At 48.6% G+C, this 27,351-nt stretch overlaps 1 protein-coding gene across 1 annotated transcript in view; it reads right to left on the bottom strand.

The window, feature by feature from the left end:
- Nucleotides 1-27,351, bottom strand: part of CCDC60 (coiled-coil domain containing 60) — a 121,551-nt gene that overhangs the window by 25,977 nt on the left and 68,223 nt on the right. Inside the window, exons 3-5 of the mRNA XM_045200835.2 lie at nt 12,108-12,278; nt 6,482-6,589; nt 4,029-4,136 (exon numbers count right to left, since the gene is read on the bottom strand). Coding sequence (XP_045056770.2) covers nt 4,029-4,136; nt 6,482-6,589; nt 12,108-12,278 — 387 coding nt within the window. The remainder of the gene's footprint in view (nt 1-4,028; nt 4,137-6,481; nt 6,590-12,107; nt 12,279-27,351) is intronic.

Genomic DNA, 27,351 nt, shown 5'->3' with positions numbered 1-27,351 from the left:
AAATTGGGAAGGTCATCTTCCTCCCCTCTTCCTCCTCTTCCTTCTTCTTCCCCTGCTCCTCTTTTTTTTTTTTTTTTTGTTTTTTTGGGGTTTTTTTTGGCAAATAAAGCAAAAACTCAGATGCAACTCATAAGGACATCTTAAAATCTGTTGTCTGTCCATTCCCCCAACCAGCCAAATACGGGATCTTCCTGCAACTCACAAAGATCATCTTCTGTTTGCGACACACTAGCTGCCAGTTAGTAAAATTCTCCTGCCTGTAAAAAGCCCACGCTGAGGTATTGAACCATTCTACTTCCTTGCTCTCCAATCCATAAGGGGTGGGGGTTGGGTCTGTAGCCATCATTATGTCTGAGAGAAATGAAGCCTCTGGAACCTGTGGGTCCCTGGGGGTGGATGTTTCCTTTCGGAAAACTCCTGGTGGGTGTCAGCACCCAGGTTTGTGTCCCAGACGTTTTAATAACGGGGGGTGCTGGCTGCTTGATGGTGGGAACTCAGAAAAGCACAGTCAGGAGAATGGAAGGCTTGGTATTTCCTTCTCGGGATCATTTTCTAGAATTTTTATTTTATTATATTTTTATTTTTTAAAGATTTTATTTATTTATTTTTAGAGATTGGGAAAAGGAAGGAGAAAGAGTGGGAGACCAGTTGCCTCTCTCGCGCCCCTAACTGGGGACCTGGCCCGCAACCCAGCCACGTGCCCCGACCGGGGATAGAACCGGCAACCTTTCAGTTCGCAGGCTGACACTTAACCCACTGAGCCCACCAGCCAGGGCTGGAATGTTTATTTTTGTAACCAGCTTTTGGTTGACCATGTGTAGTTTTTTCCCATGTCTCTTCGTGTGTTTATTTGCCCAGTGAACACCGATCTATTAATCTGCTGCTAAAATTCAGCTCAGAAGTTTATTTCTTGACCAGCCTAAAGTCTCAATGGCGTCGATGATCATAGAGCTAACTGCTCTTTACGACAGGGATTTCAGTCCGGAGTAGCTCTCTCTCACACAGCGAGAACCCGCTGTTCTGAGACACGGGGCGGGGTGCTCGGTGTGCTTTCTCTCTCTGAGCCCTCCCCGCAACTCTGCCAGGGCAGGAACCCGTTTGGTAGGCGAAGAAACAGAGAGGTCCAGAGATGTTAAGTGAGTTGCCAAAGGTCACATTAAATGGCAGAGTCTGGGCTCCTCCGGGTCCATCCGATGCCAAAGTCCTTGATCGTAATCCCTCTAATCCCTCTGGCCTCTACAAAATGCAGTCGAAGAGTTGGGGAAAGTCTCATTATGGCGGAAGGATAAAATGTCTCAAATAGGGATTCAGTGTTAGAAGAAAGATACCCTTCTCCTTTCTTGCTAGCTAAAAAGATCCTTTCTGGCACTTTTAGGGAACTTAACCCCCTGCCCCACCCCCTCCCACAGATTCACACATGTTTTAAAGATCAGTCTCAAACAGCGGTGTTCTAGAGCTGGCCCATACCGGCTCACAAGAACTCATGCATCTCTTCCCAGTTCAGCAACATCATGTTGCGAAGCCTGGAATCAGCCACAGAGTGACTCTTTCCACCATGGATGTTGGCGTGACTGTAAATCAGGGCTTCTCCTGCTGGGAGAGCTGGTGATTAAACATTTACCCGCACACAACTGACCCCAAACTAAAACCACCTTTGGGAGCCGGTGGTTCACTAGAAAAAACAAACCTCAACAAGCACCCTGACTTCCTTTGGGATTCTTTCCTGGGCTGCCCGTTTCTGCCAGGTCTGGCTGAGGTTCTGGGTCGGGTCCTGCCCCGAGAAGTCGTAGTCGAACCTGCGTTACTCTCAATGTGACCACTGTCATTTCTACTGCAGGTAACCGTTTTGGGGTCACATTCCAGCCTGGGCACATTTCCAAAGCCAATCAAAGGAAATAAAGGCTGTCCTTTCTATCTTCTCAATCCAAATTCTATGTGATGTTCTCGCCCCAGTTTGGGAGAACAGGAGCTCCCATGTCAGAGGCAAAACATAGCCACTGCTGGCTTGCGTGGGGAGGTGAAACGCTATTAGGAGGCCACTGGCTGAGGGCCCTTTTTCTTAGAATCAAGCAGTCAACTGTGAAAAAACATTAGAAATTGCTTTGACCTGGAAATTTGATTTCTCAGAATCTAGCCAACAGGAATATTCCCAACTCGGCTTGAAATGTACGCACAAGGGTGCTCTGTGCGGTCCTCTTTGAAATGCAAGAATCTGAGAGCCACCGATAGAGAAATGGCTCTCTAACGGATGGTCCTTCCGTACCATAGAATACCAGTGTTGTCTTCAAGGAGTGTGGAAACTGTTAAAAATGTGAAAACTTTGTATATGCCATCAGGGGGAAATCATGTAGAAACACAACATGTGTGATATGATCCCATTTCTGTAAAAAAAAATTGCCCATCCATATGCATTTAGAAGGGGAAGGCGTTAGAGGGACTCACCTCAGACCTTCAGAAGGAAGTTCCTCTAGGGAGGAGAGTGAATTGGGGGTGGGGGTGGGGAATAAAGGCTTTTGAATTTTATAGAGTTCTGAATGTTTGGAAAAATTTTAGTAAGAATAAGTTCTATTCATGGATTACTTGAGCAGTTTTGTTTAAAAAAAAAAACATTTTAAGGCTGTGGTTTTCAGACAAATTCTGTGAGCCCCAAAGGTAAACTATTTTGGAAACAACTAGGGTGCCCTCGGGGGAGTGGGAGGGGGTCCCAGGTCTCCCAGTCCCCCAGCCTCCTGTTTCATGTAGAAGCTCCATTTTGAAACATTTGTTTTACATTATTGGGGTTTCCACTTCTTTTTTAAAAAGGATTGCTGCTGTTTAAAAAAAAAAAAAAAAAAGGCCGTAAAGCATTGTGTCAAAGGAAATGAGAGTTTTCAATTTATCCCAACCAAGAACATGGACTGAATTAGTTACTGGTCTATCCGGGGCATTTCTGGTTGCATCCGAGGTTAGTTTATCTGGACTCTGGGGCTATAGGGTGTGGGACGGGGTGGGGATTTGGGAGATGGGCAATGTACGTCCTCAGGGGGAAGGGGTTAATTAAGATTCTGGGTTTTGGAGGAGATAGAAGACTGAATCCACCTTTAAGGCAGGGCTCTGAGAGGGCACAGAGGTCAGCTTATTGGGAAGGGAGTGGGGCGTTCCTATGCGTGGGGGAACTGTTTTATTTTATTCAGCCTGGGATTTCTACACAGCAAATCCAACTCCTTAAGTCAGAGTTCCTGACCTTGTTTGCTTCATTCTCGCAAGCAATGTGACTCCTTAAAGAGCCAGCGCCTTTTCTGCCTGCCCGTGCCTTGTTCTGCCTTGTGTGTGTACCACAGTCCCTGCAACGGTGGCCTCGGGCTTCCCCAGGAGCCCTCCCCACGGGTGGGGATGCATGTAGCACTTTTCTTGGCTGAGACCACATGTTCTGGAACCTGTGCCTGAGCAAACCCAGCTGCTGCAGGGGCCAGACACTGACTGTTCCCTTGGGTCCAAGTGGAGGAACAGCCCTATATATATAAACTATTGAATATATATTACATAAATAATATACATACACGAATCCAAAATGCCGTGAAAGAAAGGAGAAAAACAAGAACAAAGGGAAAGGAAAGAGTAAATGGAGGGAAGAGGAGGAAAAGAAAGAGGAGCAAATAAAATATATTGCTGGGGAGACATGACCCGAGAGGAGGAGCGGAGCTCAGTCCCGCTCTGCATCCAGCGGTGTGCCAGTCCAGCTGGCCAATTCCTGTGGTGTAAACACTCCCACGTGGCTCATTGGTGTTAAGCTCCCAATGTGAGAGCACCAAATGTGGAGTGGGGAAGAGGTGCTGGCAGGAGATGCACACAGTTGGCTCCCACAACTGTATGCCCTGGGGCTGCAGCTTGCTCCTGTTTGGATCTCCTGGAGCACACAGGAAAACTCTTAAAGCTTTAACCCACCCGCCAAAACCAGCAAACACAGGGGAAGAACGAATAGGCATTTCCTCCCCTACTTCCCAGTCAGTCGATTGCTGGTTGCAGCAGGCGGGAGGGCTGAGACGTACTTTGGGTTCCAGCAGGTGATCAAGGGCTTCATGGTGTGGTGGGTGTGGTCGATAGTCAGGGCCTCCAGAAGCCAGTGGAGGGCACAGAGCTGGCGGAAGAGGGGTTCCCTGCAAAGACAGAGAGGGAGCACAATGGGGTCCCATCGGAATAGCACCCTTCACAGTTATGGCAACAAAGACGTAAGCTGTGCTGGCGCCCAGTTAGAGATGTCGCCCTGCCCCAGGCGCATATTTCCCATGCATCAGTGCATTAAACCTTTGCAAGGGTCCCATTTTACAGATGAGGGACTTGAGGCTCAGACAGGTAAGTGAGTTGACCTCGATGATTAGTGCAGATTTGAACCCGAGTCTGTTTAACCCCCGAGACTGTGCTTTCCTGGGCCTGAGCTTTGGTTGGTCGTGGTACTGACAAAGCCAGTGTACTGGTCACCAGGCAGTGAGGTCAGGAGAGGGTTAACCTGCTGCACTTTTTCCCGGAAACGAGATGGAGTCCTCACCAGCCCCTACTCCCTGCAGGATTTCTCCTCTTACACTAATGGGCGCGATGCCTCCATTATTAACCTGTGTAATTGCTCTTCTCTGAAACTGCATCCAGTCTTGATCAATACTCCCCAGGGCCCCTGGGCCCGATGCTCAGAGGGACAGGAAGGAATCCGCCCTCCCTGCTTCTAGGAAGCACCACCTAGTAGCCGAGGCCCAAACCCTGGGGCTCAAGTGTGGAGCTGACCAGCGCTGTCCTGTGAATCCCTTGGGAGGAGTGTATTTCACTCAAATTGAAGGGGAGTTGCCCCCCAACATCCCATAGCCCTGTCCCGAGCTACTGGGGTGGCCATATCCACCAGGTCTTAGGGAGAAAACCAGAGTCAGCCGTGTTTTTTTCTCCTCTGGAGACCCCCCCTTCCTCCTTTCCTTCCTTCCACACATTACAGCCGTACCTCGGTACTCATCAGCATCAGAACTCGTCCAACCCTGTACTTGTCACGTTTTAACGAGAAAAAAATATCTCAGCACTCAGCACTTGCTCGGGACTCATTGCACTTGCTAGAACTTGTATGAGTCACGACTCCGCCCCGCAAGAGAAAATGCCTCATCACTCATTGCTTGCTTGGTACTTGTCAGTTTCGGCACTTGTCAGAGTTCTGGAACAAATTAACGATGACTACCAAGGTACCACTGTATTTAGTAAGCACCTTACTTTTAATTTAAAGGACCTGCAAGCCCACAGCCTTTCTCGTTTTTGTCTCTTCCCCCTTAACACCACGTTGGTCCCTAGAGGTTTGGCAGCTCTGGGTGCTGGGTACTCATCTCATACTTTCCATGTCGTGTTCGGTGGTAAGAGCTTAGGCTCTGGAGTCAGATTTGCCTAAAAACCTCAGCACAGCAGCACACTAAACTCAGTGACCTTGGGCAGGCCATTACCCTCTAGCCCTCCCTGAGCTTCTGCCTTCTCATCTGCACAGGGGGACAGCAATACACCTACACAAGAGGACTGCATGAGATGAAGCTACAGAGCACTCCACGCACCATTATTACTGTGCATACCGTAGGGGCCTAGTAATATTTGACAGATGAGTGGACAGTGGACAGAGAAGTCTAGGATTCATTGCACCCTGTTCATTGCCTTTAAAGTAATTCTCAACATGGGGATGGTGGGGTGGGTATGATTTGCCTCCAGGGGACATTTATCATTGTCTGGAGACATTTTTGGTTGTCACAAGTGGGGAGTTGCTATTGACATCTAGTGGGTAGAGGCTCAGGAAGCTGCCAAACACCCCACAATACCCAGGACCACCCTTCACAACAAAGTATTACTTGTCCCAAAATATCAGTCATGCCAAGGTCGAGAAACCCTGCCGTAAAGTCAAAAGCATCTGTCTCTATGCCTGAAACCTTTCCATTGAAGAGTGCTACCTAGAGATAAAGAAAAAGTTGGCCTTGAGATCCTTTGTCATGTACCCAAGGAGAGCAAGATGTCAAGGTTTTAGAAAACCAGAGTGCTCTTCGGAGGGTTGAGTCGCCCGGTGCACCATGCAATGATAAGTTCGTGCCTCGGGTCAGAGACAGCTTCCCTGGGAAATAGCTGCATGAGTCTTGGGGAAATCCTGTCCCCTGGGCGATGGCTGAGATGTTGTCACACATACTCCGTGGGGGCCGTGGACAGATTTTATCAGGCTTTGAACACTATTTGACATTTAGAGCGTCTGGCTCGGTAAGGAATGGAATGCCTCAGTCCCAGCGGATCAGCCACTTAGCTCTAAACCACCACCGTGTCTGCTTTCTGTTATTTTTATATGTCAACCAGTATTGTTGGCTCCAGGCTCCATGTCCCTTTCAAGAGGACAAAGGAAAAGCTCAGCAGCTCCCGAAGAGGCGGTAGCTGGTTGAGTCATTTCACCGCGGCTTTGCTTGAGAAGCCAGCAAGGCAGATAAGCCAGAGGTGAGGCTGTACTTACACATGAGCCTTAGGCAGCAAGGGCGCGATGATGCAGCTGTGCTTGGGGGTGAACGGGCGGAACAGGGTGCCAGCCCCCAGCTTCTTAATCTTCTCACCGTCGTGTATGCTGAAGGGCAGGTAGAAGAGAGAGACAGAGCGGACAGTGAGCATCGGTTTCAAATGCCTCTTGCCAGGGGTGGTTTGGCAAATATGATTGGGCACCAACTGTATATGCCAGGCAATAATTATCACTTGAAAGATGAAGGTTCTAGATACAGCCAGTATCTAGAACAGAGCATATAAAAACATCTGCTCTCTGCCCTGGCCAGGTAGCTCCGTTGGTTAGAGCACCATCCTGATATGTCAAGGTTGCAGGTTTGATCCCCAGTCAGGGAACGTACAGGAATCAACCAATGAAGGCATAACAAGTGGAACAACACCAACCCACCTCTTTTCTCATGGAGTGCATATTCTAGGGGAGGAGCAAAGAGAATAAACATGATAACTAGGCAAATTGTGTGGTGTACTGATATATGGTTGGATGTATTTTCTTAAAGGGCCAGACAAACCTTTTTGACTTTGTAGGACATAGGGTATGTGTCACAACTACTTAGTAGCATGGGAGCAGCCATTGATGGTATGTAAACAACATGTAACCGCCATGTTTGAATAAAACTTTATTTATAAAATCAACCTGGGGGCTGGATTTGTTCACCAAGGCCTTCCTCCCCCTTAGGAGATAGTGATTAATGCTGTGGGGAGAAAAAAGCAGACAAGGGGGTTTGGAAGGTCTGGGAGCGCTGGGAGATGCAATTTTAAGTAGGGTGATTGGGAAGGTGTCACTGAGAAGGTGACATTTGAGAAAAATCTGCAGAGTGTGAAGGAGTGAGCCTTTCAGATGTCTGGGCAGAGCACTCTGGACAGAGGGAACATTCCTGAGGTCCCACTGTGTTGCAGAGACCGGAAGGAGGTGGGTGTGGCTGGAGTGGAGTGAGCAATAGTGAGAGAGGGGTGAGGTGGGTGGAGAGAGAACAGGGGCCTTGGGGACCACGGCAAGGGCTTGGGCCTTTTCTCTGATGAGTGTGAAGGATTTGGGGCTGAGAGAATATGTGATCCGACTTGCGGACCCCTGAGACAGACCTCTCTGGCTGCTGTTCTGGGAATGGCCTGTGGGAGGGACACAGGAGGCGAAGTGGGGGCACATATTAGGGATTCACCTTCCTCCTGGGAACTTGAGGGCAGTAGCCCTGGGGTCACAGAGTTAACTGAAAATTGGGCCCAGAATCTAGGTCGCCCGATTTTCATTTTCAACCCTAGAGCTGAGGAAGCTTCAAGCAAACAGCTTGGCAGTGCCCAGTCTTTATTTATTTATTTTAATCTTAATTTCCTTCAATGATATTTTGTAGTTTTGAGTGTACAAGCCCTATACTTTCTCAATTGAAGTTATTGGGGTGACATCGGTTAATAAAATTACATAGGTTTCAGGTGTACAATCCCATAATGCATCATCTGCATTGTTGTATTGTGTGTTCACCACCCAAAGTCTCCCTCCGTCACAGTCCCCCCCCAACCCCCCCCCCCCACCACAGCAGTGCCCAGTCTTACTGGCTCCACTCTTGCCCCTAAAGGTTTTGAATACATGTTATTAACCCAGCTTTTCCACTCCTTAATCTTTGGCTTCATGTCTTCCCTCCGCCTCAATAATAAGGCAGATTCTACCCCTTGTTTTTCTCACCTTTTCAGCTTAATTTGCAGCTGAAAAACATGAGGTCACTGAGCACAGTGGGAAAGGCTGCTTGCAGGCGGAATCTTTGGGGACATGCTCGATTCTCTTTTTTCCCTGCATAGTCTGTCAGACTTCAAACTTCTGTCTGGAAGAATTTATCGTGTGGTCTTAGATCCAGAGGGGAGAGAAATAATCCCTTTTGCTTTTATAAAGCACAAGATCAAATACCTTGTTTAAGAAAGTGTTCAAAAACGAACACTTGTATTTTTGATACTTCCACGATTAAAATTAGACTTCTAGATGTTCTTTGAAGCATGCCTGGAAATTCAGATTTTTAGCCATAAAGCTGAGGCTTTTAGGTCATGGGGGCCCAGAGAGATCAAATTCTCTTTATTGCATAATAGCAGCTAACAAGCCACTGAGCACGTCCCATTCGCCTGGCTCTGTGCATTATTTCATTTAATCCTCATAATAAACCTGGGAGTTTGGTATCATTCGTATGGGCGAGGAACAAGGAGGCTCAGAGAGCCGCAGGGACTTGCCCGAAGTTAGACAGGTGTATGAGGGAAGTCAGGATTTGAACCCAGGCCTGTGCTGGACTGGTCAGGATAAGCTATCAGTGCTATTTTATAACCCCTGCCTCCCGACCTGCATTTGACAGCTACATCACAGTAATTGCCTCCAGTTATATTTTAATAACCAGCCTTGTACAGCTCATAGAATTCAGCAGATAAGACATAACCAGACCAATGTCTACAAGAGGAGCGACCTCATGCATATTTAAACTTATTAAACTTTAAATAAACCATGTCTCTCACACCGAAACATGAATCTGGAGCGGGGAGAACTGTGTTTTGTGACCACGGACTAAAAACCCCATCCAAACAAGGGAGTCGTTACAATGAACCATTTAAGCAGTCACAGGGGCGAGGGGTTCTTAAACAGACTCTCTGCCCCTTGCAGTGCCCGTTCCCTGGCCCATTAATCTGAGGACAGCTTCTGCAAAAAAGAGCAGAGCTCCCTCCCTGCCTTTATCCAGCAAAGGCTGCCCGCTGGCTGGTGTCACTGGGAGCAGCAGAGCACCGTGGGGCACAGGGAAGGTGGGATTATTTGCCCTGAGCTCTTGGGGGCCTCATGGAGAGTGCACAGGAGCTCCTCTGCTCACTGAGCGGCCTTCTCTGCATCACATGCCCCTCCCAGGTCCCACGAGGACACTTCAGTGGTGGTCTGTTGAGTGGCCGGATGGAGGGGCTCACTCAGGTCATGACTTGTCTGCTTTTTTTTCTTTTTCCACTCAGGAAATAGTGTTTCTGAGTTCTGGCAAGAAACAACACACCCTCCCTTGTCGGCCTGGCCTTCCTAACCTCAAATGCTGGCTGCAGGAACTTCTGCTGGGCTGATATGTGTATGTCTAACCGTGGCTCCTTTTTGTCATCCGATGACCTCCCATTCAGCGTTAGAGATCCTGTCCCAGAGCCCCGCCCCTGGGGGTTCCTTCCCGGGTCCCTAAAGGGGCACTGTGCGATAACAGAAAATGTGTATCGGTTTCTTCCTCTGGTGTTTGGCACAGAGCTCCTTAAACCCTTGCAACGTCCTCGGTGATGGCCGCACTGGGAACATCTTTTGTTCTACTCGTTGGTCTTAGATCCTGGCTTCTGACATGCAGTTTCTAAATGCCTTGGAATTTCCTGGCTGATAGGATTGCCTGTTGTTCTAATGAGGCTGCTCTGGGTGGGCTCTGGTGGCTTCCAAGAGATGGAGCCATGATTAGGAGCTTCGAACTTTCAGACTTAACGACAGGTCGTGCCTATATGCTGGAGCCTTTGTAAAAATGTCAAAAGTACGGGGTTCGGAGAGCTCCTGGGTGGGTGATGGGAGGGTGGCACTCCCCAACTCCACGGGGGACAGACGTTCCTGCACTTGGGACCCTTCCGGATGTTCCTGCACTTGGGACCCTTCCAGACCTCGCCCTAAGAACCTCTTCATCTGGCTGGTCATCCGTGTCCTTGATTATATAATAAACTGGTAAATGTAAGTCGGTGTTTCCCTGAGTTCTGTGAGCCACTCTAGAAAATGACCAAACCGAAGGAAGGGGTCATGGGAACCCTAACGTATTTCTGGTCGGTCAGTCTGGGACTTGTGATTTGTGTCTGATGCGGGGGAGGGGCAGTCTTTTGGGGCTGAGCCCTTAACCTGTGGGATCTGATGCTAACTCCAGGTAGAAAGTGTCAGAACTGGATCGGGTGGTAGGACACCTAGTTGGTGTGGCAAAGAATTGCTTGGTGTGGGTGGGGAAAAAATACCCACACATCTGGTGTCAAAACTATTGTGTTTATAGTAAGAGAGTGAAGGAGGTAGACACTGCAGGAGTCATCGTCCTTTACTTTTTTAAAGGATTTTAAAGGGTGCAATTCAATGGCACTTGAATTGGTGGTTGTACCTCAGTCTAGTTCCAAAATATGTTCATCACCCCCAAAGGAAACCTGGTACCCATTACGCAGTCACTTGCTCCACCCCCTCCCTCAGCCCCTGGTAACCACCGGCCCGCTTTCTCCCTGGATTGAGTCTCACATGCAATACGACATGGAATAATTCCATCAGTAGGGCTCTTGTTTTCAAGAAGCACAGATTCATGTTTCTTTAAGTGAACGTTGTGAAGAGCAGGATTTGGGGAACAGTGCAGAGGACAGCGGTTACCTGCTGTGGGTTCCATTTCCTCTGTAGCCATCAACCTGGCAATTCGGGTTTCTGAAGACAACCTTAGCATAATGGGATCATCTAGGGGAGCTTTAAAAAAAATACTGTGTCCAGGTAGCACCCCCAGAATTGGTCTGGGACATGCCGTGGGCACTGGGGTTTGAAAAACTCCCCAGGTGATTCCAACGTGTAGCTAGGCCTGAGGCCACCGCCCTAACAGAACGGTGGCCGCAGCAACAGCTGTTTCTACCATATATTTCCTCGGTCCCTGCCTCAGCACCTCCTTTCCCCCCTGACTCGTCCCCCACTGATTTTACACGAGCTATGGATGCCAGGATTTTGTCCATGCGAAACGGTGCAGTCCATGGGTTCTGGTGTTACTCAGCTGGGGACTCAGGGATGCTTTTAACTTACGACCTGAGTCCTAAGGGGAACTGTGTGAGCATCTGTAAGCCTTACTCCTAATCTGTAAAACGGGGCTAATGATAGCACCTATATCAGAGCAACATTTTAAAATTTAGACAGAAAGAGGTACATAAAGCATATAGCAGACATAATTATTGATGTGGTCATTATTATTATTATCATTGTTGCTATTTCATAATGGGTTAGTCTGATGATGCTCCTCTCTCAACCAGAGGAAAGACCCTTACCAAAAAAAGGGGGGACTACTTCATTAAATAACCCTGCAGGACACCGAGCTAGGATCTGGGGTGTCAGGCGAAGGTCTAGAATATTGACATGGATTAAGGCCAACTAGCACACAGACATGTTGTGGGAACCCAGAGTCCAAATGGGTTCTGGGGCTGTTTGGGCTGAAATCGAGGAAAGCAGGAGAAGGCAGCATTTACGCTGGACTTTCAAGTGATAAGTAGAACTTTGGTTGGAAGAGGACATAGGGAGGAGCATTTTGGGCCCAAGGCACAGCATGGGAAAAGGCCTAGAGGTAGGGACAAGCCTGGGAAGGAGAGGGAAAGAGGCACATTTTGGGAACGGCAAGGCTTCCCGTGGAGTTCTTGGCATTGGATAAGGAGGACAGACACATGTAGTAGAAACTACCCCACTGACTGCCAGAAGGTGAGGCTGACAAGGTAGGCTGGACCGGACTACGCGGAGTCAGCAGACACTCGCCCGAGAAGGGGCTCCCTCCCACTGTGAGGTAGCCGCCGCCCCTCAACCCAACCAGGCAGCATCTGCTGCCCACAGCCCTTCCTCTACTTACGCCAAAAGAATATCCCTGTAATGGAGGTCTGAGATCCTCTTGGCTGGTTGGAATTTATGTCTTTCTTCCTCTCTCAGCTTCTGGAGTTGCTGCTGCCTCTTCTTCCAGGCGCTCTCCTCCCGCAGCATGGTAAAGTACCCGCGGCCTATCTTCACGGACTGAATCAGGAAGCTGGACAGAGAGGGAGACAGAGAGATGAGCTGTCTTAATCATTCCTTGGCCTGTGGCAACATGGTCCAGCCTTGGCCTCCATTTTCACAGGGCCTTTTCCCTGGAGTCTGTCAAGTCTACCGTTCCTTTCTCCTATAAGTACACCCACCACTGGCTTGAAGACTTGACCTAGAAGCAGGAAGATCCCATACTGACGTCCAGTACACCTGTAACCGCCCTATGTCTGAGTAAGCTTAGAGGCCTAGGTAGGGGGTTAGGACTCAGACATATATTTTTGAGGTAAACAGTTTAGCTCACTACACCCATGGAGGGTTAGATTGGAACTAATAGCTCTGCTCAACTCCTATCATTCCTCACCCTCAGGTGGGGTTACCCGCAAGGAATATCATCTACCTCTTTCAACTACCTATTTAACTATATCATGCTTTTTACTATTATAAATACCAATTACAGCGTAGTCCTAAGTGCACATTAGTTGTGATATCTTATTAATATTAATAAATTCCAATTTACGATGGTTCCAGTTATCCATGTCATACATAGTGTATAAGCAAATATAATTATATGTGTGTGTATAAAATACAGTTTATTTTTGTAAGAGAGCATTTAAATGAATAGAATTCTTTCTTTCCTCGATCAAAAAGCATTAATGAAAATTTATTCAAATGAATTTGCTACCTCAAGGGAAAAAAAAAAGGCCATTCTCTGAACACCTCGGGACTGGCCATTGCTAGGGGCATGCTTGCGCCTGAGGGGCAGGCGCCTTTCCACCTTGAAAATTCCAGAGTCAGACCTGACCTTGAATTCTGGATGCACAAATGACTTCACCTCTGCAGGTGTCAGTTCCTTCTTCACTCCCTCACTCAGCAAGTACTTGTCGAGTGCCTGCTCCATGCCCGGCATCCCCTAGTTGCTCTGAAGTAAGCGTAACAATTCGCACCCCGCAGGATCAGCTGCCTTCGTGCCCGGACAGGGATTGGCGAGGTGCCCAGTACGGACGAGGGGCTCACCCCTGGTCACCAGTGGCAGGTCGGTGCTCTCCAGCCGGGGCTCCCGGCCAAGGCTGCTTTCTCCGAGATTCACCCAAATGCCCTGTTTTGCTTTCAAGCTTCTGAACCTGCCAATCATCAAACAGTGTCCCGAGGTTCCAGGGTCACCTGACAGGAAGAAAACTGTTCCCGTTTGCAACCCCTTAGTTTCACAAATGGGTATTTGTGGTGTAGCAGAGACAAAGCAAATGCAGAGCTAACCTGGGAGCTGGGCCTGATGTGTCAGCAGCCTCGTTACTTCATAGAGGCCCTTGCTCAAAATTTGGCTTAGAGGTTGAGACTGACACCACACGCACCCAAAGGGTGCACACTGACCCACAGAGGGAGGCTTTCTGGGTGGAACAGGCAGGCCCCACAGTCTGACATCCGCTTGAGAGAGCAGGGAGGGAGACTGGCTGAGAGTTTCAGGGAGTGGGGCTGGGCCAAGCTCGGAGAGAAGGAGCAGCGGGGCTTTCTTATCATCTTGCCCAGATGCAGGGTAGGGTGGGAAGAAGAGGTGGGGAGAGCTCCCAAGTTGCCAAGTCACATAAAAAATGGAGCCAGGCTTTTTATTCTTAGTTAAAAAAATGTTCAATTGCAGTTTACATTCAATGTTATTTTGTATTAGTTTCGGGTGTACAGCGTAGTGGTCAGACAACCGTACTTTGCAGAGTGTTCCCCCTGTGTTTTCAGTGCCCACCTGGCCCCACACACAGTTACCACAAGACTCTTATACCTAATTTCAAACTCATATGTTTGCCTGAATAGCTGCGTCCCTGTCAGACCTTCATCAAAAATTCATTGAATACCTACTGTGTGCTAGGGGACATTGCTGCCCTGGGTACTCGCTCCCCCCACCCTTTGTTCTGGGGTGCTACTCTGGGAGGTGATAGATTGTATCATTTTAAGGAAGAAGCTCATCCTAATACCTCAGTCTGACATCCTCAGGTGCAGGACCCCGTGACAGCGCTGTGGAGGTCCCTCTCTGCCAGGGGACTCCAGTGACACCTGTCAGGTGCTTCCAGCGTGCTCTTGAGATTCAGCTCTTCAAATATCTTCCCCATAAGAGGCTTTAGTAGCGAACTTGGTCATGCCGTGATTTCACGTCTGTGGTAGGACTTGGCCCTGCCCCCCCACGTGTCTGTGCCTCGCCCTCCCAACCCCCTACTTCTAGGCGCATGAATTAACTTACTCATCCTCATAACAACTGCAGGTTGTCGGTGCTGTTGTTAGCATTTCATTTACTGACAAGGAGACGGAGGCTCTGAAAGCTGAAAAAGAGCAGAGCGGGGGTCTGAACCCAGGTAGTGAATTCTTTGGGAAGCCCAGCTGCACACGGGGCTGGTGGGTCGACTGTCAGGCTGTTTCTAAATGTGGCCGGTTGGCCTTTCCTCTGGGAAGTCTCCCCAGCTTGTCCTGGAAATCCCTTTCATTGACTGTGGAGATTCGGTGGGCCACTAGGTCCTTGGATAACTTGGTGTCTTGTCATTGACAGACGGGTGTCTGGGCTCCCCTTTTGCTGCGGAGCCTTCCTTGCTGTCATTTAGATTCAGTCACAGAGTGACAGGCTGTCAGGGAGACCTGCCGGGTCCCGCGACAGACCACGGTCTTCAGAAGCAGCGAGCAGAGTCACTCACTGTGTGCGTGACGCTGGCATGTGGCAGACGCAGGGGCTCCAGGGACGCTCAGCGAACCCAGCCAGCTCGGTGGGCTTTGGGCTCTGATTTCAGAGTGAAACTGGACAAAAGCCTCCATCTTGCCCTGCAGAACTTGGAAGCTGTTCGATCTTGAAATGTCGAATTGTGTCCCCTCCCCCCCAAAAAATACTTAGGTTGGAGTCTTAACCCCCAGTATGTCATAATGTGACCTTATTTGGAAATAGGACCAATACGGACATAATTACTTAAGATGAGGTCATAGTGAGTAGGGCTGACCCCTAGTCCCGTGTGACAGAAAAGGGACAATTTGGACACAGACACACATGCAAAAGGAATGCCGCCTGAAGACGAAGGCAGAGATGCAGCGAGGCTTCCACCGGCCCAGGGACACCAGCGACCGCTAGCGAACCGCCGGAAGCTAGGGGAGAGGCATGGGACAACTTCTCTCTCAAATAGCCCTTGATCTTGGACTTCTAGCACCCAAAAGTGTGCGTCAGCAAACTTTTGTTGTGTAGGCTGCCCGACTGGCCGGACTCCGTTCTGGCAGCCTCAGGGCAAGAACACGGTATGACCCAGTATCTAGGCCTCCTGTCAGGGAACAGCCTAAATCACTTGATTTTTCTTTGACATTAACAGCATCCTTATTAATTTTATAGTAAGCAACAAGTCCGTGTCACAGGAAGTCAAAGGGGCTTGAATAGTATGTTGCAGGCCCCGGGCTGGGTCCGGGCTATGCGTCAGATTCTGCGTTAGGAACTTCTGACGTTTCGAGTTCCGTTTAAGGCACTGGCATTGCGGAGGTGAACTTGTCCTCCAAGAATGTGCAGTCTTCACTTCTGCATCTCAGCTTTCTTTGTGTTAATTAGGAGGTTGGCAAGAGATTTCTCTACTTAACTTATTTATGCCCTTATTCAAAAAAATATATTAGAGGCAGAAAAAGAAAGTCATAAAGGCAGGGAAAACCAAGAAAATAAAATCAGGTAAGACAAGTCTCAAACCCACGCCACGTGGTCTGGCCCGGAGCATCTGAGTGGCTACTGCAGAGAGGGAAGCACAATTCTGATGACCGTGAGATTTGTAAAAAAGCTGTTCAGGTGATGGCCTGCTATTCCCGGGGCTGAAAGCAGGAAGAGACTTCTTTCAAGGACCTGTACAGGAGGGACACCATGAAAAGCCAAGTCTGCAACAAGCCCCAAGATGCAGATAGAGTGACAAAGGCATCTTGTCAATTAACCCACGGAAAGAGATAGGGGAGTCACTGTTGACCAATTTGTGGAAATCTAGTAAGCAAGTTTTAGGGTGCAATTGCAGCCCCCTCTTCAACCAAGGCAGCCCACCTCCCAGCAGCCAGACCTTCTGGAAAGACATGGGTGAGAGGTGACCAGAACTGGGGGGGAGGGGTCTGGGCCCTCATTTCAGACACAGCAGTCTATGCTGAGAACTTCAGGCTGCAGGGTGTTCCTTCGGCGAGCTTAGAAATGCTCCCCCGGCACTGCCAAGGCCCATTTAAAAATGCTTAATATTTTAGCAAATTCCCATTTAATTCCCTTGTATGTTCCCTACATTTTCTTCATCATTATTGCTGATTGCCAGACTATTTGTGTGAGGGGAGCTATTTGCAGGGAAGAGCAGTTTTCGCCTTTAAATCCTCTCATGCAGGGCCTCCCGCTCACTGTTCCTCACGCTGTAAAACTCCCCTGGCTAACATCTCAGGAGGCATGATGGGGAGTAAAATAATTAACTGCGTCAGGCAAGCGGAGGAAGAAGCAGGTTATAAAATGAAAAGTTTCCTCCATCCAATGCAACTTCCTCTTACCCAATGCATGGGGTTGGGTTTTTATTTTCAAGGGACCTGCGTGCTCAGAACAGGAGTCTGTGTGTGAGCTGATGCACGAAGATGCTGGCGCGGGCCACAGGGATGCTCTCAGCAGGGCTCAGCTGAGACAGACTAAAGGGACGGAAGTGAAACAGTCCAGGTTTCACTCCCAAGCACCTTCAGCCTGGAGGGCAGGTGGATGCAGTGATAAGGCTTGAGGGGATGGCCTCTGGATGGGATCTCTCCTCTGTGGCTCCCTTCCGCAGGTTTTAAACCTCCCGGAACCACAGCCTCTTCACCTTCCAATGGGGAAAACACTCGTTCTTACCGCAAAGGGCTGTTGGGAGGATTAAGTGTGGTGCCTGGTATCAATACCTAGGACTCAGTGGTGGGGAACTATTATATCGTCGGTTTACCCAACAGTCCTGAGAGTATGGTGTGATTTGCACAGGAGAAAACAGGGGAAAGGTTGAGTAAATGATGACGGTCACACAGCCGGAAAGGGGCAAAGCAGGGGCTGGAAGCCAGTGGGGCTGATTTCACAATCAGCGTCTCACTGCCTGAATCAGCCTCCATCCTCAGGGCCCTGCAGGAAGAGAGGACTGACCGTCACCGAAGACACAGTCCCAGTGGTCTCCACAGGGGCCTTGCAAGAAGCCACTGGGTATTGGGAACGTTGGAGGCCGTGGGGGAACTTGCGTTCAACCTTTCTATCGTGGGGGGCATGGGATTAACCACCGCAAATCACCCTGTTAGAAAGCAACAGCCCAAATGTACTAACGCACACACACAAACACACAAATAACAGCAAGAAAAGAACTTCCAATGGTATTTCGGCTCTGCATCCAGCTGGTTTCCACTCCCATTTTCTGCCTCTGCCTGCAAGAAATATGGGGCTATAAAGCCAGGAGTGCTTCCACAGAGAAGGCAGAATGACATTTAGATGAACAAACACTCCCGGCAATCCGACTTCAGGGATGTCCTGCTCTTGTGGAAGGGAATTGCCTACATGGGAAATTTTCACTTAACAGATTTTATTGTTTTCATAGAGCAGCAAATAATTCAGTTTCTCGCCAGTTTGTGGAGGTGGGAGGCCTGGAGAGTCCACTTCATCTGGCTGGCTGCCTCCCTCCCACCTTGCCCTGTCAGCCCACCTGGACACACTGATTTCAGAGGAGGGGATGGCAACCAGGATGGGCTGAAGGGATCCGAACCGCTGCCCTTAAATTCTTGAGTTTTCGGGCAACCCATACAACAGGCGAGTTAACAACGCAGCCCCAGTTCAAACGCACACCGAGCAAATATTTTGCATTTAAATTCCCGCATTAGAATGCTCTGTTTATACAATAACTTAATAAATCTAGCCTGGCTGCCAAATTGACAAGAAGGTGAGAATCATTCATTAAAATGCAAATGCAATTGAGATGAAATTTGGAATACATTTATTACAGTAATTGAACTTCAGTCAACTGTAGTCACAACACAGATTTTGAACTGCCTTTCAGACAAAAGGACGTGTTGTATTGTCCGCTCCGCCCCACCCCCCAAGTTAATATCTTTGTCAGCATGCAAATTAGTCATTTCCTGAGTGCTAATGATTTGCAGTGGAGATTTCACTCTTCTTTATAGGACAAGATTGCCAGAGATAAAGGTCAACACCGTACACAAAAGATTGCTCTGGTAGCATATTGTGTATACTGCAAATTGACTGCAAACATATTCTGAGTGCTTATTGCAGCCGCACTCTTATTAAATCACATCGGAACATCTCTTCACCATTCCCAGGTCGTTCGCTAATTGTAAGGCCCAACAATGGGAGCTTTGCCGAGTGGAGTCAGGATCTCACCTCTCCGATGGAAAGTACCAGGCAGATCGCTCTCCTTTCTGAGTGACTCAGCCCAAAGAGAAAAGGGTCCATTCATGGATTCCTTTTGATCACAAATCAGGTGGAAGGAAGATGCTCTGGGGACCGTGGTGAAGGCTCAGGGAGCTCCACTCTCATTGGCGAAGTCCCTTGGGCTGCTCGGCTCTATTCTTTCTGGCTCCTTTGCAAAACCTACGAGGCATCTCTGAGGTCTGGGCAGACGTGCACCTAGTAGATGCTGTTTCGGTTGGAAGAAGGAGCAACCTAGAGAGTTTCTTGGGATGAGGATGTCACTCTAGGGGGGCCAAAAAATTGGTTTCACCTCTAAAATGGAGAGATTACTTTTGTCCCCTTTACCCCCTTCATATTTGTGAATTGACCATGAGTAACATCAACTGTGCTTCCTAAATATCACTTGATTATCTTCCTGCTGCCAGCACCCTGGCCAGAAACAACCATTGTTGCTCCTGTTGCTCTTAGTGGCCTCCTAGCTGGTCTTTCTCCTTCCCCGTCCATGGATTCCTCGATCCATCATCCACCTGGCTGCCCCAGGGCTCTCCCTAAAATTCAGATCTCATCACTTCTGCCAGAGTGCTCCACACCCTTCGGTGACTTCCCACTGTTCTCAGGATGAAGTCTGGACTCCTTCCCAAGGTCTGAGATTTATCTCAAGCCACTTATCTAGATGTTCGTTTGAGTCCCTCTGTTCCTCCAAATTACCCATGATTTTGCCTTTCCCACTGGTTCCTTCTCCTGCGTCTTCACTTGGCTGATTTCTGTTTGTCCTTCAAAGCTTGGGGAAAAAACTGTCCAGTGCTGACCACTCAGTCTTGTTCTTCCTCCTCCTCCCCAAACTCCAGGCTAGGTCACGTGCCTCCTCTGTGTCCCTGTAGCTCCCTCTGCCTGTGTTTCCCATTAGTACGCTCATCACACTACATGGTGAATGCCCATGTCAGCGTCTGCTTTTATTAGTAGACTGTGGACGCCTTGAAGACAGGGGTAGAAAGCAGGCGACCAGAATTTGCTGGTTTTCCCTCTCTACCTCTTCCCCTTTCTCCCAATGGCAGAAAGTGCCATTTGCTATCAAATGTCCATTTCCCCAGCTTTCTTAGTAACAGATCACATTATTTTGGGCATTATTAGACAAAAAAAAAAAAATCAACGAAACAAAACAGCAACAAACAAAACTACATTTTCCAGCTGCCCTGGCAGGTTGGACAGGCTAAGGAGGTTTAAGTGGAAGTCATTGGGAGGGCTGCTGGGAAAACTCTTTTTTATAAATTTATTGTTGTTCAATTACAGTTGTCTGCATTTTCTCCCCACCACTCCCCCCACCCCATAGGAAAACTCTTTAAAGGGAGTTAACACAGCTGGGTGGTACATGCCCTTTGCCTACCCTTTTTTCCTTCTTCCTCCTTTCTACTGCCTGGAACTTAGCTATGATGGTTGCAGCACCAGCAGCCACTGTGTGAGCATGAGGAAAACATGCAGATGGAAGCAAATACTAAGGTAATGGATTAAAAATTAAAAGGAACCTGGGCCCTGGATGAAGCCACCATACCAATACTTCTTCCAGAAGGTAAAATCCTTTTATGTGAGGAAGGAAAGGCTTTATTTTTTAAGTCATGGTAATTTCAGAGCTCTGTTTACTCTCTGGCAGAATGTAGTCTCAGCTGACAATCTCTCTGTTCTCTCTGTCTGTCTCCCGCTGTTTCTTTTCCCTTGACCAATCTGTCACAATTACCCATTTAAAATGCCATCTTCCTTGGCTAAAGCAATGGCCATGGACTAGGGAAATATAATGGGAGGAAGATTTTGGTTTAGATGATGAGAAAGGGGCAAGGAAACTTAGAAGCAAGAGAAGTAGGTCTGGTAGAGCCCCCACTGAGGGTTCTGGGGCAGCTAGGACATGGCGAACAGGCAGATCTGAGCCTGTCGGAAGGGAGGGCTGGTAGAGTAGAGGTATGGGTGCCCTGGGAGAGATCGGTGCTGTCTGGGATGGTGGGAGCAGGTGTGTGCTTGGTAATGACTTTGGTGACCCACTGAGCTAGGCATTCTCTATGCCTTCTCTCTGTGACTCCTCACAGCATCCCTGTGAATTAGGTGCTGTTCTCTCCATTTGGCTGATGAGCAAACTAGGGCTCCGAGAGGTCAAGTGGTCTGACTGTAGGGTTAATAGTGGTGCAATGGGAATTTAAGCCGAGGTAGCCTGATTCTAAAGTGTTGCATGAGAAAAAAGCACTGGTTTTGGAAAAGGTCTGTTCTAGTTTTAAGTGGTCATTGTTTCCTTGTCACTCAGTGTCTGTGACTTCAGGTGAGTCATTTTCACCTGTTTGAGATGCGCTTTCCTCATCTGTAAAACTAGGATACATGAAGGGCCCTCCCAGGATGCTGTGGAAATCATGTATGAGAGACATTTAGCGTGGTGCCCGACTCGTTGGAGGTATTCAGTCCCTGGTAACAATTACCGTCATAGTCATCCTCATCATCACCACCACCACAGCCACGAGTGACTCCTGTTAGCATTCTCTCCCTTTGCACACAGCCGGGACGGTGGTTTGGCTCTAAGCCCTGCAGGCTTCTAGGAAGTGGCACTTGGTTCAAGTGGTGAGCTTAGGAGGTTCTCTTCTCTGAGGGTGGTGGCCCAAACAGTCTAATTAGACCACAATCATTTTGGGATTTGGTAAATTGCATCACTCAGTAATTCATAAAGGTTTGTGAATCTACTGTCCATGTTGGTGGTAGGGTGAATGCTTGGTTATCATGTAAGTAGTGAAATTTAATAAGCTAAAGGGCCAGGGAATTAACCTCTGCTCTGCTGAATAAGAAATTATATGCAGAAAACTTCTAATTATAAGTGGTTTTATTTCCTGGTTTTTTTCCTTTTATTTAATCTCCGTCTCAGATTTTCACTAAAGAAAATGAAGAAAGGGGAAAAGGAGGAGGGAAAGAGGGGAATAGAATCAAAAGAACCCATATCACAGTCTAGTGAATGTTTCAGAGGGAGATGCTGCTGATAACAGTGGGTTCAGGCAAAAGTGGGGCATACATTAATGTCAGTTATCCAGGTTCTAAGTCTAACTCCATCAACAACTGGCTGTGTGACTCAGGCAGAATAATTAACCACTCTGTCCTATTAATTAGGAGTAACTGCTGCCACCGCCCCCACCCCCATCCCCACCCCAGCCCCATCGCAAGTAGGAGACGAGAATTAACATGTGGCGGTAACTGTGAGAAAAGCTTTATGGCTACTGGTCTTCTCGACTTCCTGAAATAATCCTCCAAGGCAACTGGCAGCAGTGTTGTTAGTCCCATTTCACAGGGAGGGAACTGAAGTTCAGAGAGGGTCAGTGACTCATGCAAGGTTGCCCAGTTGAGGTGGAGCCTGGCAGGTGCCCAGGCCGGGGCCTGTCTTCCTCATCGGTTCTTTGAGATACTGTCGCTTTATCTGACTTTCTGTGAAAGGTGAAAAACGAGGAAGTAGACACGAACGCATTTAACAAAATGTCATGCCAGCACAAAGCACATTTCTAAACTGGGTATTCAAAACTGCCTCATAAAGAGGAAGGACTGGTCCTTACCTCCTGATCAATTATTGCTAATTGCCAGGGTCACAGTTCGAAAAGGAAGCCCACCCACCAACGCAGGGTGCACGCACAGATGAGTAGGTCATGAGGGAACCAAACACGCAAAAAAGCTGTCTCTCTGTAAAGCAGCTTTAGAGTTTTGGCTGAACAAATCTCTAGAAGTTAAATTTCTTGAAGGCAGACACCATATTATACTCATTGCTTCTGTTCTCTCCTCATTTGGGGGTATATAGTGGGGACCTAATATTATTTTTGATCATCAATTTAAGAAAATGGACAGTTGGTTGAATGATGGAGGTGGGGGGGAAACTGAGAAGAAGGATTATGCCCATTATTTGGTCTCCCATGGAAGGTCAGTTCTATGCCGATCTGTCTGTAAAATGAGAGACCACAACTTCAGGCAACATTCCTCACGATCCACGAATGTACTGTTCGGAAGTGTTTAATGTACACGTCCTCACTGCTTGCCAATGGTTCCCAAGTACCCTGCCCGACTTCGAATGCACCTCATTTAGTTCCTTCTTTACTGACGTCTCTACTGGGCATTGACTGTGTACATGTCCTATGGGAGGCCGAGAAAAGATGCAAAAATTTAAAAGATCGGGCCTTTGCCTTCAAAGAATTTCCATTATGGTTGGCACCAGAGGGCCAGGGCCCTCCACTCCACAGCTGGGCATTGGGACCCATTGTTCTGATTTGAGGCTGGGCATTTTGGAGGTAAGGAGATCCATGGGGAGTGTCCTGAGTCCCCATTATGCAAATGAGGGAACTGAGGCCCAGAGAGAAGAGGTATCACATGGCAAGTCAGAGGCAGACCCAAGACAATAATGGGGTCTCTGGATTCCCAGTACGAGGCTCTCTCTTCTAAACCCTCTGCCACCTTAAGACTCCAGGGGGTTTGGAGTTCAAAAATCGTGGTGGTGGAATGACCCAAATGCTTTTGCGTCTTAGCTCGTTCCCCTGACTTTTGGGCGCCCCGTGGTGCCCCAGAGTCATCTTCCTACGTGTGAAGATGCACAGCTTGTGAAACACGCACCACTCGCTCACGGGAGTCCTCCAGTGTCTCCCCTCCATCCACGCCGGCTCCACCCTGCTTCGTTTCCGTGCTCTACCCCTCCGTGGGGTGGGTATCAAAGTTTTCCCTCCGGCTGCTGTGCTGTAAAATCAGGCTGCCAAGGTCTCTCCCCTGGATAACTGCCACTCCCTCTTTGCCAGCTTCCCTGCCTCGGACCGCTTTCTCTCCTTCTCCCATCCTTTCCCGACGCTGCACACATCACGTCCTGTCTCCCAGTACAGCCCGCAGGGTTCTGCGTGAGCTGGACTTGGCCCATCTCCTTAGCCTGTTCCTTACCGAGTGACGCCCTAGCAAAGCCAGATTCTGCTGCCTCACCCTGCTCTTCCTCACCTCAGTGCCTTTGCTTGTAATGCTGCCTGCCTGGAATGTTCTCTTCTTCTTCTTCTTCACTGGGCTAACTTCTGTTCATCCTTTAGAACTTGCTCAGGCCTGAACCCCTCTCCGAACTGGAAGCTACCTCTCTGCTTTTCCCAGGCTGGATTCGGCACTCCTGGTCAGTGCTACCCGGAACTACTGGTGGACTTGTCTGTCCATGAACTCCGTCCTCCAGCCCTCACCCCCAGACTGAACTCCTGGAGGGCAAGGAACCATTTCTACATCTTTTCTGTATCCCCAGAATTGGCACATAGGGAGTCCTCAGAAAATACTTATTACAGGAATAACTAAACCATTAGAAACTCTTGCATCTTAAGCCCTAATTAAACGAGTGCTACTTTGGGGCACGTAACCATGACACTGCCACCCTCTTCGATGCGGTGTTTTCAGTTCTCCTTGGATGGAGTGGGCATGTAGTGCTGCCTACACGGAAGTTGAACCATCCAAACAGGACAGAGATAAATGGCTGCCTTTGAAACGTATATATTTTTTTCAACCGGGAACTAGAATATAGCTGTGTTCTGGAAGAAGTGACCAGATGAAACAGGCCTCCCATGTGCCTCTCAGGAAAATGATTTCTTTAGCCTGCAACTTGGTCTCTGACCTCCCTCTTTCCAAATGACCACGAGGGGTGTTTACACCCCCGAAGGGAGTGCAGACTCAGCATTCAACATCAAATTGCCCGGGAGGTCTGTGTTGGGCTCCGATTGATGGTGCGATCGCCTGGACTTGGCCAGCTTTCTGTGACCTCAGTGTTTGCACACACATACCCGCATTCACACCCCGTCCTGCCCCCTGAAAGTCCCCTCAGACCTCATCAACATCCTGAAATGCAAACATAGTGACCGAAGGGGCCACTCTGTCAGAGGATGCTGACCAAGGCTGCCACCCTCACTGGCTTCTAGGTGGTTAAAAGGTGCCTTAGCCCAGGGCTGCTCTTTAATTAATGTGAGTCAGCAGCGTTCTGAGAGAGGACTGCACCTCCTCTGGAAAAAGAAGAATAAAAACCTGCCAAGTGTCAACAAACAGTTCTACATGCATCCCAATTAGATTGGTTTCTGGAAGGCAGCAGAAGCCCACCACAGCTCCGGTTTCTAGGCAACTGCTGTCAGGAGTTCTGAACCTCCCTGGAAAGGGAGTATTGGCGAGTCTGCCTTGGGAAGGAGCCTGATGTGCCCCTTCCTGCTCCCCTCACTTCCCCACCCCTCTTCTGGTCTATTTACCCCATCTTACTTAGCAGCAAATTATGGCTTGGAGGGGGTGCACAAGAAGCTAAACATCCTTGAGGGCAGAGCTCTGGGGAGAACTCGGGCTTATGAAATCATCCTGATGGAAGCCACCACTTAGAGAGCACTTTCTCTGTGTTATCAGGCCCTAATGCCCCACCACCGTTACTTCATTGAAACCCTAGGACGGACCTACAACAAGGAAGGTATGGCAACGTCAAAGATGAGGAAACCGAGGCTCCTGCAGTTGCAGTCACTTGCTCAAAGTCACCAGATAAGACCGTGAAAAGACAAGCATCTGCGCTCTGGTTTGACTGAATCGAGGGGCCATTGTCTTAACCACGCCCCCTCCTGCCAGCTGTCAGCAGGCAGACAGTCACGCCACCTGAGAAGACAGGCGCGGCTTAGCATTTGGAGGCAGTTCAGCAGTCAGTTTTCAGTTCCGAGATAAACTGATTGGTTTTTTTTTTTTTTTTAAAGAATGTAAACCCCACCACCCTGCAATACCCATCATTACCTATTGTGCTTAATGACTAAATGGAATGAATGGGAGGATTATTCTTCATGGACCTGCAGTGTGGACATAAAAAATGCATTAGCAGAAAGAGAGGCTTTTGCTAGAGTACACCGGCAATTTGCAGAGCACTCCTGACTTGTAATTTTGAGACAGACAACAGACAGTGGAATAAGGCACAAGACCACCAGCTCGTGATCTTTTCACCTGTGTTCTCCTGCTTGACTGATGGCGGGGAGGAGTTGGGGGAGACCCAGAATCCTCAGCAGTTCACACGGGCGTTTTCACTAAGTGTCAGCCCAGGGAGGTCGGAGGGCCTGAGATGGGGTGCAGTTGGCAGAGGGTGTGGTCAAAGGCTTCTTTTCTGAATTCACAACTTGGGTCTTGCCTGTCATCATGAGAAGAAGCTTCTGATGCTTCCTGAACATGGGGTGGTCATCTGCTACTGTTTCTCCTTGTCATTCAGAGAATGACAAGGTATGTTCAGAGAATCCTAGAAGATGCAAAACCTTTGCCCAGGACTATGGGCCAGCTCCCTCCCATTCCTCCGGGGTCTGCTGAACTGTATCAGTCTGAAACCAATCTCTTAACTCTCTGGTCCCCCAGACTGGGCAATCATCTCTCATCTTCCTCTCCCATTTGAGACACCCTTACATCAATTCCTAGCCCAGTGCCTGACACAGAGCAGGAACTTAGTACAAAGTGTCTACATCACCCAGCCTCCCAGGTCCTGTCCTGACTGTGATCGTGGGTAGATGGTTTTCTCTGCCTGGGATACCTCCCCCTACTCCATGTATGCCTTTACCTGGTCATTTCCTATCCACTTTTCTAGACCAAACAGGTGCCAACTCAAGGAACTAGAGGGGTGTCGCTAATAAGAGGTAAATAAGCCTGAGCACACAACTTTTAAGGCTGTATCTAGTTTGCAAACCACTAAAGACAATAACCAATAATTAGGCCTGTGATTTTCTCTCTCCTTTCCCCTCTCCCCAGAGCTCTTTAGTCTCTCCTTTTTATTATTGCCTAACTACCACCAAAGGGCCGTTCAACTGTGCAACCCCAGGGCACTATTAACACTGTATTGTGCAATTGCATTTTGGGGCCACCATTCACCCTGGAGCATCGGTTGTGAATGGTGGCCCCCGGCATTGTGCAAGGGGACAGCCCTGCTCTAAACAGATACTGCCCCCGCCCCAGGCCTGTGCATGGTAACAATAGGCCTTCAGGGACGGGTCACGGGGTCTCAGAGGTGCTTCGCAGCTAATGCGCACTTTGGGCTGACTCAGGGCAGAGATGGAGGTTAGAGTCCGCTTTAACTGGCTGTTTGGATCTGGCTTTATCGAATGAGTTCTTGCATAAGCTCTTCTGATTTAAAGAATATCTTGCAAAAACAATGTTCTAATTGGTTTCTTTAACTTTGCACCCACATTCTGCCAGGAAGCTCTGCTTTGGAGCAAATCCAAGTCTAGAAGGTTCCTGAAGCTAAACCCACAGTCAGACGTGCTGAAGGGCCAGGCCAGGCCATGCATTTTCTTTAAATGGGCCTCTCGGGCCTGACACAGCAGCGCCGAGGCGTCCAGAATTTCCTGACCCCCAAACTCTGCCTGCCTCAGACGCCACGTAAGGGAACTCGCTGAAGCATCATTTACAACACTTCTCGGGCTGTTTGATTTGGCTGTCCTGCATTTTTTTTTTTTTAAGCTCAAGGAAGAAAAGTAGTTTTGTGAGCATTCTTGCTGACTTTGTTTTCGTTATCATGGGGAATTCTGGGAGGATAAAGCCTAAGCAAGTTTGTGGAGGGTCCCTGTAGTCCAGTGGGGTATGACAAGGTGAGGCTGTGGTGAGGTTTGACTTTGGGGAAACATGTCACTCCTCATCATTGTCAATCTATTTAAATGATCTACGTGATATATCTGAGCGTCTCAAAAAA

The sequence above is a fragment of the Desmodus rotundus genome, chromosome 7 (assembly GCF_022682495.2).
Source record: "Desmodus rotundus isolate HL8 chromosome 7, HLdesRot8A.1, whole genome shotgun sequence".
Lineage (NCBI taxonomy): Eukaryota > Metazoa > Chordata > Mammalia > Chiroptera > Phyllostomidae > Desmodus > Desmodus rotundus.
Note: the sequence above shows the minus strand (reverse complement) of the source record. Positions and strands in the feature narration are given on the sequence as shown.